This window comes from Budorcas taxicolor, chromosome 6, assembly GCF_023091745.1.
Source record: "Budorcas taxicolor isolate Tak-1 chromosome 6, Takin1.1, whole genome shotgun sequence".
NCBI lineage: Eukaryota > Metazoa > Chordata > Mammalia > Artiodactyla > Bovidae > Budorcas > Budorcas taxicolor.
In genome coordinates this window covers 110,040,761-110,055,855 of record NC_068915.1, presented here as the reverse complement: position 1 = coordinate 110,055,855, position 15,095 = coordinate 110,040,761, and the positions used below count along the sequence as shown (strand labels likewise).

The following is a 15,095-nucleotide window of genomic DNA, read 5'->3' as shown; positions in this document are numbered from 1 at the left end:
ATGGAAAATCAGACACTAGGAATTATAAAAGGAGTTATCAAGAACAGGCTATGGAAGGATGAATTCCCTGAAGTCTTTTATTCAGCATCAAAGTGGTCAATAGGCCCCAAAGCACTTCACAAAAGTTGGGCTTCCTGCTTATCTAAAGGCATTAATCTAATATAAATTTGCTTTGTGGAATTTCACTCATGGTTGTAGAGGGTCAAATATTCAAAAGAAAATAAAACTTTTCATCAAATTTAAAGTCATATTATAAAATTATGGTTAAGTAATAATGTACACACTCCAGGAGACAGTGAAGGACAGGGAAGCCTGGTGCACTCCAGTCCATGGGTCCCAAAGAGTCGGACATGACTTAGCAACTGTATGACAATTCATGATCTATTGAGAAAATTAATGACATCATAACCAGTTTATGGTCTTAGCTTTTATGTTCTTAGCTGAGGCTAGTCAACATTAAAACAGTGAAAATATGTACAAATGTTCACAGCATCTTAGGTTTCATTTCATTTCTAGGCTTGAACACATTACTTAGAAAGTTTCTTCAACTATCTCATACCTGAGGAATTTTAGAATCCTGTAAAGAGCTATTGCCCTTATTTCTTGGACAACTCTCAGATTCCAAGTCTCTACATTACCAAAAATAGAACTGACTGCAGATGAAGCTAAACCATGTGAAACATTCCCTATTCCCTGTCATGGAAATAACCAATCTCCTACCATTATGCTAAACAATGGTGTGTGTACTCAACTTTCCTACTAATATTTCTATGTGAATTTCATGGGTATGTTCCACTGTCACCAAATCAGAATTATCAGAAATCCTCAGTGAGAAAAGAAAATCATTACATGTCTAGTAATCATTCTGTTTTAATTTAAACAAACTTTTTAAAGCAGTATGCCCCTCCCAAACTCATTTAGAATATGATTTAGAGAAAAAAAAAAAGCAAATAATTTGTAGTATAAAAACACTGTACTTAGAGTATTAAATTTCAGGTACATAGATTTATAAAGCATCATAAAAAGTGAGGAACTGGCTGTTTAACATACATGTGTATATATATATGTATATATGTATGTATGTGTGTGTGTTAAAATATACATTATAGGCACACACATATATATTTCTTTGTTTTCAATGAAGGTAATAAGGACGTGAGAAAAGCCTGAAGATCCTTCCTATACAAGGGATGTTACAGTTTGGTCCTGGTTACCAATAATGTTTAGATTCTAACCTGCAGCTACTTAGAAAGAAACAGGATAATTCTAACCTTCTCCTTAGGCCCTTTGTGCCCTTAGGTATTTACTCTCAGCAACAGTCTGTGGTACCTGAATTACTGCAACTGGAGGAAGGGACAGGTAAACATACCAAATCAGCTGAAATATATTTAAAGGTTAACATTTTCTTGGTGTGAAGCTAAAGACATTATGTTTTGTTCTAAAAGAGCCAAAATCAAGGGGAGAAATATTCCCCCCCAAGCACAATCCTTTTCAAGATCCAAAATAAATCCGCTATGATCTACTTCACTTCTATCAGCATCAAAAAAGAACTGATTGCATACTCAAGTTTCCTATTTTCATGACTGAATATACTTAAGACAATTTCATTACTGAGTACATTTTCTTAATTAAAAGATACACATTATTTCCTCCTAAAATAGAGCAAGCTCTTGATTACAAACATGGCTGTATGTGGTTAATCACAACAAATCTGAATTTCAAACCAGCTTGCTACCCACTCCCCACACTTCTGGTCTGTTCCCCTTTTGAAAAATCGCGTGTACTAATAAAAATGTAAGCTATTTTTCTTGGGAGACATGGGAACGGAGTACAGTAATAGAAACAAATACTCCAATGATGCACCATTTTGTATTACTCCTAGAAAAGATTTTTTTTGCTATTATTAAAAATGTAAGATTTATACACTTAGAAATACAAACATTAAAGCTGTCATTCTAACATCAGCCACTAAAACCTTTGGTTTTTAGACAATCTACCCATTGCTATATAATGCAACTTCCCTAAGGTACTTCTAGATGTTAAAGCTGGACTCTTCTACAATATCTGAATTATTCAACAGTGGCAGTATTCACTAGTTAACTGGATTTTTAACTGAATTGAGGAACACGGTCTATTGTAGGAGCCTATTTGCAGTTATATTTCAATGACATTTTTTACTGTTAAAATCTGTAAAAAAAAAAAAAAGAAATCTAAAGAACAACGTCACAAGACATACAAGTATGGGATTATAACTTTTTCTATATCTGAGTAAACAGAGGCTCAGAGTTATGGATTTGCCAGGGGTACTTCAGAGTTTCACCTATTTTGACCAACTTCCTGACCTTTACTCCAGTCCCTGTTTATCCTTTATTATCCCTTACTTAAAAGGAGTATTTACATGTTTAGCTATCATGCTAATTACTCAAGAAGGTAGAATCACAAATCGTTTACATTGTCTGCCTTATCTTCATAACCCCTAGACCTGAGTTTATATACTATCTTTTAATGGACTCAAACCTAGCACCACTAGAATATTACAGATTTCTGCTAGTCCTGTATTAGCTAAGGAATGATCTTAAAACTGTCATCAGTTCAGTTCAGTTCAGTTGCTCAGTCGTGTCCCACTCTTTGCGACCCCATGAATCGCAGCATACCAGGCCTCCCTGTCCATCACCATCTCCCGGAGTTCACTCAGACTCACGTCCATCGAGTCTGTGATGCCATCCAGCCATCTCATCCTCAGTTGTCCCCTGCTCCTCCTGCCCCCAATCCTTCCCACCATCAGAGTCTTTTCCAATGAGTCAACTCTTCGCATGAGGTAGCCAAAGTACTGGAGCTTCAGCTTTAGCATCATTCCTTCCAAAGAAATCCCAGGGTTGATCTCCTTCAGAATGGACTGGTTGGATCTCCTTGCAGTCCAAGGGACTCTCAAGAGTCTTCTCCAACACCACAGTTCAACGCATCAATTCTTCGGCGCTCAGCCTTCTTCACAGTCCAACTCTCACATCCATACATGACCACAGGAAAAACGATAGCCTTGACTAGACGGACCTTAGTTGGCAAAGTAATGTCTCTGCTTTTGAATATACTTTCTAGGTTGGTCATAACTTTTCTTCCAAGGAGTAAGTGTCTTTAATTTTATGGCTGGATGAAACTGTAATAGGAGTGTGTTTATTTTAATGAGCATTTGTGCACCATCAAAAGTCATCTTGGGTGCCACAAAGGGTAAATGTACCACACTTGAGAAACACTGCTTAAGGAATCATTTTACTTTTATTGACTCCAACTTTGAGCATCTTCCAAATGGTTCTAGTCAGGGTTTCTGAAGTAACATATGTCTTTGTCCACTATAAATAACTTCCTTCAAACACTTAAAAATTCCAGTTATGTCTTCTCTTAATTTTACATTCCCCAAATAGATCCAGCTTCTTCATTTACGCACAAGACACGATTTTTACTCTTTCAAAGTGATTTTGTCACTGTTCATCACCCATTACCACAACTGACTTTTACTGTCAGGAACTGTTCTAAATACTTCATGTGAATTAAATCACTCACTTCTTACAAGATCCTTCTAAAGCAGGCAGAATGCTGTCTCTTTTACACGTGAGGACTCAAGACACAAAGGGAAGTTAGGTAAACTGCCCAAGGTCACACAGTTAGAAAATAGCAAACTTGGGTTTAAACTCAGATAACCTGGCTCCAGAGTCTGTAATTCCAACCACTGCCAACTACTGCTAAACCACCACATGGAAGAAATACTGATGTAGAATTTATTACCAATATTGATTTTAAAGGTCAATAATATCAGCTATGCTTGTTGGTTAAATAATATTACTAAATCAGTTGCCTAATGGTGAATTAAATTCATGACAAACTAAAAAGAGCAACAATTTAAAAAGCAGGTCTATGTACTGAGATGCTATAATTTCTTTAATCAATCAATAACATTTCATAATAACTCAGTGTAGGCAGAAGTTTGATATTAATATCACTTAATTCTCACTTATCCCTTCAATAACCTTGACATCTACAAATAACCCTTCAATCTTAACATTTAATACTTTCTTACCCTACAAATATACCCTATTTTCTGCTTTTGGCTTTTCCTCTTAACCAAGGATCCCAGATAAGCAAAGTTTTTTTTTTTCCTCTCTGGATCCAGTTGTTTCTACTAGCCTAAACACTTCTGATGTCTTAGATTCAGCACCATTTTTCTCCCCTAGTCCCTTGTCAGAAGTTCAGAATTTCCAGGATGGCTTACTGTACTGAGTATGTACTATAACCCTAAAATGGAATTCTGTAAAGGACGCTAACATAAAAAATAAAAACAGATTTGTCCACAAGATGTAACTCCTGCCTGCCTTAATTTTATTATTCTCCAAACAAATCCAACTCTTTCAACTATTCACAAGGACATGATTTTTACTCTTCCAAAGTCATTTTTGAAAATATATATTTAATAAAATATGACTAGGTCTACTATGTGATGTAACACTCAACATCTAGATTATTTATAAAGGTTTTAGACAACTAAAGAAGTCAATTAGTTTAATAATGTTTAGTGCAATCGAAAGTATAAAGTATAAAAACAGTGTGGCTACTAAGCTCTGCTCACATAGAACCAGCACATTCTATTGTGATTACGATATACTTCTGAATCATTCTATTTTACTATGTATTCAGCAGTCTAAGAACATCTGTGAATGATCTAACAAATTATCTCATACAGCACTTTCCTTCAGATAGATTTTAACAGAATACGTGAAACATATGCAAATTCACTTTTCAACTGAATAGCTTTTCTTAGAAGTTAAAAATAGAAATGTGAATGACCTTTATTTACCACACAGACTGTTCCAAAAGAAAAGAATTTAAGGAAGTCAGGATCAGCATATTAAAAATGTATCATTATCTAAAGTTATTATTTTATAAATCAAGCCATAAAAGTAATAAAGATTATGATTTATTTTCTGTTTTGTAAACTCAATTTCAACAATATAATTTTCAATCACAGATTTAGAATTCAGAGACCAGCTGCTTAAATGATGATATGGTTTGTTAATTCCACAGTAGAAAAAAGGTCCGAAGAAGAAGTCCTGGAATGTAATTTCTAGTGCCTTTCTGGTCAAAGTCTATGGACTGTTAGACCTCTGTAAGGCCTGGCGTGAACATGACCTCAGTCTAGAGTGCAGAGTCTGTTAATACTGTGACAATTCTACTTCTAACCATCCTAGAAGATCCTCAGGAATAAATAAACCAGTGATTAGACTAGGCTAGCATGTGGTAGGTGCTCAGTACAGAAGGGTCAAATGTTGAACAAATCAATCCGTCACCTCACTTAACGCTTTGCTTCTTCAATTCTTCTTTTATTCCCTAGTCCTATCTACCTTGACTATTCTCCTAGGTAGCCTAGACTTTCTTCCTATCTTTCCATCTTTACTTAATATTAATTTTTACTTAACACTAGAGTTCACATGGTCTAGCTTCACACTGGCCGTTTTTTCACTCTTTGTTTCTCAACTTCATTGCCAACTGTTTTCAGCAAAGCTTTAGTTGAAGAAGTGTCAAGCCACTCTAGCAGTTAATTATGCATTTTAAGGAGCTCCTATACTATCTTTACCATTCCTTCTTCATCCTTCTTCCCTCTTCTCAGACCTGCCCCCTGAACATACTCTACAATAAATAAGTGTTGTTTAAAATTAAAAAACAAATAAATAAAAGCAACCTTTGCGAAGGGTATTTTAATCCTGCCATGTCTACTCCAAAGTCATGGAAGTACTAGGTACTGTGACTCCAAATGCAATATTTGTCCAACAGAAAGAAAACAACTTTAATGAAAGTCTATTTATTCTTTTTCATGAGAGTAAAATTCACTGTGTAAACTTTCTAACTAGAATAAATTAAGTATGACTACCATATTTAGAGAATCACCAGTATATTTCCTAGTCGAACACAAACACAAGTGTTATAATATATAATAACAGGTTCTACACACTTTGTAAATAGCATCTCATTTAATTCTCATAATGAACTTTGAGACTGCTATTCCCATTTCACAGATGGGAAGCTAAGGCTCATGGAAGTTACTTGACAAGTTAATACAATAAACTGGAAAGCTGATATTCAAACTCAGGACTGCCTCCACAGTCATAGTCATTAAATTAAATCATGCTGTCACAAATATACTTCAATGGCTGCTTTGCCAGTGAGAATATGCTCAAACTCCTAATTCTATTTTCTATACAGGAAGAGTTGCAGCTTCATTTTTATACTTATAAAATGATTAACTTGTATGCATGGGGAAGGTTTAGAGAAACATGTATTCAGTCATCTTTATATAAATCAATTGAAAACATAAAATGTTTTTATAAAAACTTACCATTTAACATCAATAGATTGTCAGTTCCTGGATGTGGATAGCTCAATCGACCTTTAAAAAGATGGGAAAGGGAAGTTTGAAGATTATGGAGCTATTTGAAAACCAAAAAAAAAAAAAAGGAAGGGGAGTAAGGAGAAGAAATTTACTGAGCACAGTACAGTTCTTCAGGAATAAAAAATTAATGTTTAGTTAAAAGTGTATTAATTGAAACTATCTTTGGAAGTTGAAAACAGTGAACTTTTAGCTCTCAGAATATAAAAGCACAATGTGATTTGGGAGCACCCCTTACAGAATCAAGATTTCTTTTTTTGGAATGTAAAAACAATGTAGGTATCCTAGTCTTTCAAACTTAATACAAGATGTGAAAATTAAAAAAAAAATCTCAAATCTGTTTGTAATTCTCTCTCTAAAGACCTATTTTCCCAAAAATCATATTTGAAGGACAGAAACTTATATTCTTAAAAAAACACAACAAAATATCAAAAAAAAAAAAGAGCCGCAAAAACTGTTCTCAACTTGCTCTTGAATTCAATGATTTTATAAGCTGAATTTAAATAAAGCTTAATAAAAACATTTTAAAGGTTTTACTATAAATAACATTGGAAATTTAATACTGTTTGATATTGTTCAATGTTTATAAATGGGACAAAAATAAAAACATAAAAAATGAAAATATTAAAGCTTAGGAGCATAATACTTCTTTTTGAGTCATCCTTCATTAGGGAATTTTGCATTTAGAAAAATACAGAAGGGACAACTACTATATACTGCTGTGGAAGAGAAAAAAGTTGTACATGAACAACTGCTGCAGTTTTACATAATAACATTTATTTCATTAAATCCCAATAGTGAGGATGATCATTTGTTTGTAGTCCATGAAAATACAGGATTTTCCTCGAATGACTGAATCTCTGATAGGCTATTAGAAAGGTACATTAAAATCTGCTTAGAAAACTTTGAAAAATTAAATATCTGTGAGATTGCATTTTAGCAACTTTTAGCACAGCCCTTGAAAAAGACACTACAACAGAGTGCAGTGTATTGATACCAGAGGGAGAAACCAATGACTGTCAGTGAGCCTGACACGATCTGTAAGGAGTTACAGAGTAACTGCATCCGCCTTTACCACCTCAGCAAGTACTTTATACTCTAAGGGTCCTCTCCAAAATATCCCACAAAAAACAGATATTTTCTACTGGCTTTTAATTATTAAGTTAAAGAATTTTATCATCTCCAATGCAAGAGCAAGTGGCAAAGGTAATCCAATTTTGACATTAAAACATATAAGCAGATATATACGTGTGTATATATATACATATATATATATCTATACATACACACACACATGTCATCTGAGTTCTAATTTAACTATACACTTCGTTTTCACACTGAACTTAAACTAAACGTTTCTGACCTTCAAAGGACAATTTACCAGCCCTTACTGACTCCTAAGTTTCACGCACCATGACATTAGTTAACAGAATGCCATACAAATAAGTTCATTGATGCAATACTTTAGTATGGAGTGAGAACCAGAAGAATAAGTACAAAGGGCATAAGATAGAAAGAGTTAGGAAGCAGAGCTCTCTTGAACTGGATATTTCAACAGTGTGGAACATTACTTTGAAGGATCATAGTTTATTTTGGAAATATGCCTATTTCTAAACATCTTGTTGCAGATGACCAAATTTAGAGAACAATTTAAGGCTACCAAAAAAAAAAAAAAATCACCGTTATACTGAGACTGAAAACCAAAATCCCTAACAAAGTGGCAACCTGTGTTGCTCTGTTCAGTGTAACAAGTTCATTAGTCTGTACACTGATACTAAGGATACAAACACTAGTGAGATAGTCTCTGCTAATGATGCAGTAGGTGAGACAGACACAAATAAACAATTCCAATACCCTTAGCCAAGGGTAAAGAGTTATGTACAGTAGGCTATATTAAAAAAAACAAAAACACAAATGAGTATTTAACCAAGTTCAGGGATTTAAGCAAGATTTCCAAGAAACGTAAACTAAGCAAAGCCTTAAGCCTAGTTCCACTTCAAAAGACACTCAACTTCCAATTGCCACATAATTCTCCTCTAATAGGTCCACTGTTCACTTTATTTTTTATCCCAAGACACAGGTAACAAGATATTTTCATTACTAATAGTCTTGACTTCTTGGCTCTGAATGGACTTAAAAGGCACATCTTATGTGGAAAGTTCAATGAACAGATATTCTATTTGCAAATGGATAGATATGTGTAAATATGTTCTAAAATATAATTCTTCAAAGAAGAAATTCTCTCAAGATAATTAATAAAACACTCCAAATTGAAATAAGAAGATTTAGATTTGTTTTAAAATTACCCAGTTACTTTTCCTCTACCATCGGTTCAGTTCATTTCAGTCGCTCAGTTGTGTCCGACTCATTGTGACCCCATGAATCGCAGCACGCCAGGCCTCCCTGTCCATCACCAACTCCCGGAGTTCACTCAGACTCACGTCCATCGAGTCAGTGATGCCTTCCAGCCATCTCATCCTATCGTCCCCTTCTCCTCCTGCCCCCAATCCCTCCCAGCATCAGGGTCTTTTCCAAAGAGTCAACTCTTCGCATGAGATGGCCAAAGTACTGGAGTTTCAGCTTTAGCACCATTCCTTCCAAAGAAATCCCAGGGCTGATCTCCTTCAGAATGGACTGGCTGGATCTCCTTGCAGTCCAAGGGACTCTCAACAGTCTTCTCCAACACCACACTTCAAAAGCATCAATTCTTCGGCTCTCAGCCTTCTTCACAGTCCAACTCTCACATCCATACGTGACTACTGGAAAAACCATAGCCTTGACTAGACGGACCTTAGTGGGCAAAGTAATGTCTCTGCTTTTGAATATACTATCTAGGTTGGTCATCACTTTTCTTTCAAGCAGCAAGCGTCTTTTAATTTCATGGCTGCAGTCACCATCTGCCATAGTGAAATACTAATACCTTTTTACAAATAAACTTTCACGGCTCTATTTTACATGTGAGTGAGTGAGTGAGTGAGTGTTAGTTGCTCAGTCGTGTCAGACTATGTAGCCTGCCAGGCTCCTTTGTCCATGGGATTTTCTAGGCAAGTCTACTGGAATGGGTTGCCATTCCCTTCTCCAGAGGATCTCCCCAACCCAGGGGTAGAATCCAGGTCTCCTGCATTGCAGGCAGATTCTTTACCATCTGAGCTATAATGGAAGCCCATCCATTTTACAAAGGGTAGTATTAAAATTACTTTCATTAAAAATCTGCCAATTGACAGTAATAACTAACACTGGAGGTTTTATGGGCTTCCCTGGAGAATGGGATTGGCCTAAACCACTCTAGTATTCTTGCCTGGAGAATTCCACAGACAGAAGAGCCTGGCAGGCTACAGTCCATGGGGTTGTGAAGAGTCAGACACAACTGGGCAACTAACACTTGCACTTGGCAGGTTTATGATGTACCAGGAGCTTTTCTTGGAGAAGGAAATGGCAACCCATTTCAGTATTCTTGCAGAGAGAATCCCAGGGATGGCAGAGCCTGGTGGGCTGCCGTCTAGGGGTCGCACAGGGTCGGACATGACTGAAGCGACTTAGTAGCAGCAGTAGCAGGAGCTTTTCTAAGTTCTTTACAACGAATTACTTAACCCTCACAACAATCCTGACTTAGGTACCATTATCTTCCCACTTGAAGATAAACCTTGCCACAAAAAGTTAAACACGTTGCCCAAGATTACAGCACTGGCAGGATTCGCTCCAAGCAGATTAGCTACATACTTAATCACTATCTTATAATGACTTCCTAGCTAATAACAATCTGGATCAAAGTAGGCATGGTTGGTTGTACAAAAAATTCATTCAATCAAAAACTTCACAGAATGATTATGCAGCATAGATAATTTATCCTTTAATATAGAAAAAAAAAAGAAAAAGAAAAAAAGCCACACTGCTATAAAACCAGTTTCCCCCTATTGTCAAAAGGCCTGTGGCACAGAGGCAGTTGTAGATTAACACTTGTTTTGTCAATACGAAGACACACAAATGGGCAGACACAGAGCTGCCCACAGGGGAAAAAAGTAGACTTTCCGAACCTTTCTTGTAGTTAAGTGTGCCCATGTGTCTACCGTGTGGTCAACAAATGTAAAACAAAACTGGTAAGTGAAGTTTCTGGGAAGTATCCTTAAAAGGGAAGCTCTTCCCTTTTCTTTAGCGTTTCTCCTGCTTTCTGGAATGCATATGCAATGGCTTAACTGAATCAGCCATCTTAGGTCATGAGGCAGAAGCTGGGTGTGAAGACTACAAGACTGAAGGACCCCAGACCCATGAGAACCCCAACACTACTTCTCGGAGTCTTATGTTTACGTAAAAGAGAAAACGCCTATCATATTTAAGCTACTTAGTTCTCGGTTATACCAGAAGATAACTTTACAGATAAAGTCCTGTAGCAATGAGTTTGAGCAAACTGAATTTTAGTTAATTGGACTATTATTTATGATTGTAAAAATATGACAAAATATAGTAATGTCATGATGGTTTTAACATATATAAAGAAATGGGTATATACTCCCTCTTGGTCTCTTTTACATTAGAATACTGTAAAATTGAAAATAAATAATTTTGAAAAATCTGTATTCCTGGTGTTGGTGAATAACTAGAAGACCTACAGTACCTTAAAAATTGTCTTGCTGCTGCTGCTGCTAAGTCACTTCAGACATGTCCGACTCTGTGGGACCCCAAAGACAGCAGCCCACCAGGCTTCCCCATTCCTGGGATTCTCCAGGCAAGAACACTGGAGTGGGTTGCCATTTCCTTCTCCAATGCATGAAAGTGAAAAGTGAAAGTGAAGTTGCTCAGTCGTATCCGACTCTTAGCGACTCCATGGACTGCAGCCTACCAGGCTCCACCATCCATTGATTTTTCAGGCAAGAGTACTGGAGTGGGATGCCATTTCCTTCTCCAAAAAATTGCCTTATTAGTCTATTAATATTTTAACAATATGCATAATACATATACAAAAAGACAATTCATGTTAGCCATTTCAGATGCATATTCATTCAGTTCAATTCAGTTCAGTCACTCAGTCGTGTCCCACTCTTTTTGACCCCATGAATCACACATGCCAGGCCTCCCTGTCCATCACCAACTTCTGGAGTTCACTCAAACTCATGTCCATCAAGTCAGTGATGCTATCCAGCCATCTCATCCTCTGTCGTCCCCTTTTCCTTCTGCCCCCAATCCCTCCCAGCATCAGGGTCTTTTCCAATGAGTCAACTCTTCGCATGAGGTGGCCAAAGTACTGGAGTTTCAGCTTCAGCATCAGTCCTTCCAATGAACATTCAGGACTGATCTCCTTTAGGATGGACTGGCTGGATATTCTTGAAGTCCAAGGGACTCTCAAGAGTCTTCTCCAACACCACAGTTCAAAAGCATCAATTCTTCGGTGTTCAGCTTTCTTCACAGTCCAACACTCACATGCATACATGACCACTGGAAAAACCATAGCCTTGACTAGACGGACCTTTGTTGGCAAAGTAATATCTCTACTTTTCAATATGCTATCTAGGTTGGTCATAACTTTCCTTCCAAGGAGCAAGTGTCTTCTAATTTCATGGCTGCAATCACCATCTGTAGTGATTTTGGAGCCCAAAAAAATAAAGTCTGACCCTGTTTCCACTGTTTTCCCATCTCTCTGCCATGAAGTGATGGGACTAGATGCATATTCAGTTCAGTTCAGTCACTCAGTCATGTCTGACTCTTTGCGACTCCATGAATCACAGCACGCCAAGCCTCCCTGTCCATCACCATCTCCCGGAGTTCACTCAAACTTATGTCCATAGAGTCGGTGATGCCATCCAGCCAGCTCATCCTCTGTTGTCCCCTTCTCCTCCTGCCCCCAATCCCTCCCAGCATCAGGGTCTTTTCAGATGAGTCAACTCTTCGCATAAGGTGGCCAAAATACTGGAGTTTCAGCTTCCGCATCATTCCTTCCAAAGAACACCCAGGGCTGATCTCCTTTAGAATGGACTGGTTGGATCTCCTTGCAGTCCAAGGGACTCTCAAGAGTCTTCTCCAACACCACAGTTCAAAAGCATCATTCTTAAGCACTCAGCTTTCTTTTAGTGCAACTCTGACATCCATACATGACCACTGGAAAAACCATAGCCTTGACTAGATGGACATTTGTTGGCAAAGTAATGTCTCTGCTTTTCAAGATGCTGTCTAGGTTGGTCATCACTTTCCTTCCAAGAAGTAAGTGTCTTTTAATTTCATGGCTGCAGTCACCATCTGCAGTGATTTTGGAGCCCCCCAAAATAAAGTCTGACAGTGTTTCCACTGTTTCCCCATGTATTTCCCATGAAGTGATGGGACCAGATGCCATGATATTCGTTTTCTGAATGTTGAGCTTTAAGCCAACCTTTTCACTCTCTTCTTTCACTTCCATCAAGAGGCTTTTTAGTTCCTCTTCACTTTCTGCCATAAGGGTGGTGTCATATGCATATCTGAAGTTATTGTATTTCTCCCAGGAATCTTGATTCCAGCTTGTGCTTCTTCCAGCCCAGCGTTTCTCATGATGTACTCTGCATATAACTTAAATAAGCAGGGTGACAGTATACAGCCTTGATGTACTCCTGTTCCTATTGGGAACCAGTCTGTTGTTCCATGTCCAGTTCTAACTGTTGATTCCTGACCTGCATATAGGTTTCTCAAGAGGCAGGTCAGGTGGTCTGGTATTCCCATCTTTTGAAGAATTTTCCACAGTTTATTGTGATCCACACAGTCAAAGGCTTTGGCATAGTCAACAAAGCAGAAATAGATATTTTTCTGGAACTCTCTTGCTTTCTCAATGATCCAGAGGATGTTGGCAATTTGATCTCTGGTTCCTCTGCCTTTTCTAAAACCAGCTTGAACATTTGGAAGTTCACGGTTCATGTATTGCTGAAGCCTGGCTTAGAGAATTTTCAGCATTACTTTACTAGCATATCAGATGAGCACAATTGTGTGGTAGTTTGAGCATTCTTTGGCATTGCCTTTCTTTGGATTGGAGCCGCATCAAAAAACACTGACAAATATGACAACTGCATACAACTTACCAACTATAAAGATAAATTATTCACAAGGCAATATTTAAAGATATGCAATAAGTTAAGCCAATATTAGCCTATTGACATATATATCCATATATATATATGTATGTATTGATATGTATCAGCACATAAGGTATTTCTTCAAACTAATTACTACCAACACAAAGAACTTATTAGTGATTCATATATATATATTTTTTGATACGTATCAGCACATAAGTTCTTTCTCCAAACTACTTACTACCAACACAAAGAACTTATTAGTGATAAAATGATAACATTTCTTATTTCATGTTTCCTTAGATTTATAAACATTCTTTTAAAGTTATAGAAATGTGAATTAGAAAGGATAGAATGAAGCAGTCATTTCCCCAACATTTCTTAATGCTTGTGTATTCTCAAATTTAAAGCTTCTAGTTAATGAGAAGATAGCCATTTGATGAGTTTAGTTGCTAAGTTGTGTCCAACTCTTTTGTGACCTCACGGACTGTAGCCCACCAGGCTCCTCTGTCCAGGGGATTTTCTAGGCAAAAATACTGGCATGGGTTGCCATTTCCTACTCTAGGGGATGGCCCTGACCAAAGAGATGAATCCACGTCTCCTGCACTGGCAGGAGAATTCTTCATCGCTGAGCCACTAGAGAAGCCCATTTGATGTAGCGTCTTACTTCCTTTCCCTGATAGCATATTCTCTTGGTTCTCCTCTATCAGCAGCCACTACTAAGGTCTTCTTTGCAAGTAATTTATCTTCCTCCTCTTCTCAACCCTTAAATGCTAAAGCTCCAGTGGTCAATCCTCAGACTTCTCTCTCTACACTGTCTCCCTAGATGACATTATCTGCTACCAAAACTTTATATGTCATCTCTAAGCAGATGACACATTGTATCTCTTAACTGCAACTCTCTACGCTAACTCTGTATTTCCCCAGATTAGTATACAGTACTTTTTCCCATTAGTTTGCTCATCTCCAAACTCTGGGTTACCTTATTCCCCACTCTGACTAATCTGTGTATAAATCTGTCACCTCTTCTCTTATCAACACAAAGCCCAATCTGACTACTCTTCACCAGCTCCTTCACTGTCTGCCTGGCCTAAGCCATCCCCATCTCCTCACAGACAGCCAGAATAACATCACGGTCTTGTCTCCACTCAGAAGTGATCCTTCTAAAACCTAAATCAGCTTATATTGCTCTATTGCTTAAAACCCTCCCCAACTTATCTGGCCCCTCATCGTCTACCATTCTAACCACAATGGCCTCTGCTATTACTCAAACATGGCAGGCACATTCTCATTTCACGATCTGTATACTTCCTCCCCTTTTTGATCCAAAATGCACTTGCCTACATATGACCAAAGTCACTTAACAGATGCCATCACAGACCATCCTGTCTAAAGCAGCAGCTTCATTCTTTCTCTGTGTCCTTGACACTATGCTTCTGCCTTCAAACAGAAGGCAGATTGATTGACAACACTGATTCCCATTGTCTCTGTCCTTCATTAAACAGATCCATGAGGGCAAGACTGTCATTTTTTATTCCCTACTCTATCTCTAGCATGTAACACAGAGCTTAGTACATAACAGATTCAAATATTTATTAAATGGATGAAAAAAAAGTCTCATTCTGTTATGTGAA

The 15,095-nt window shown here is 37.4% G+C and overlaps 1 protein-coding gene across 2 annotated transcripts in view; it reads right to left on the bottom strand.

Annotated features, from left to right (window-relative positions):
- CPEB2 (cytoplasmic polyadenylation element binding protein 2) overlaps window positions 1–15,095 on the bottom strand; it is a 75,192-nt gene that overhangs the window by 30,666 nt on the left and 29,431 nt on the right. For both annotated transcript variants that reach the window (XM_052641977.1, XM_052641978.1), the window contains one exon: window positions 6,383–6,433. In XM_052641977.1, the coding sequence (XP_052497937.1) occupies window positions 6,383–6,433 (51 nt within the window). The remainder of the gene's footprint in view (window positions 1–6,382; window positions 6,434–15,095) is intronic.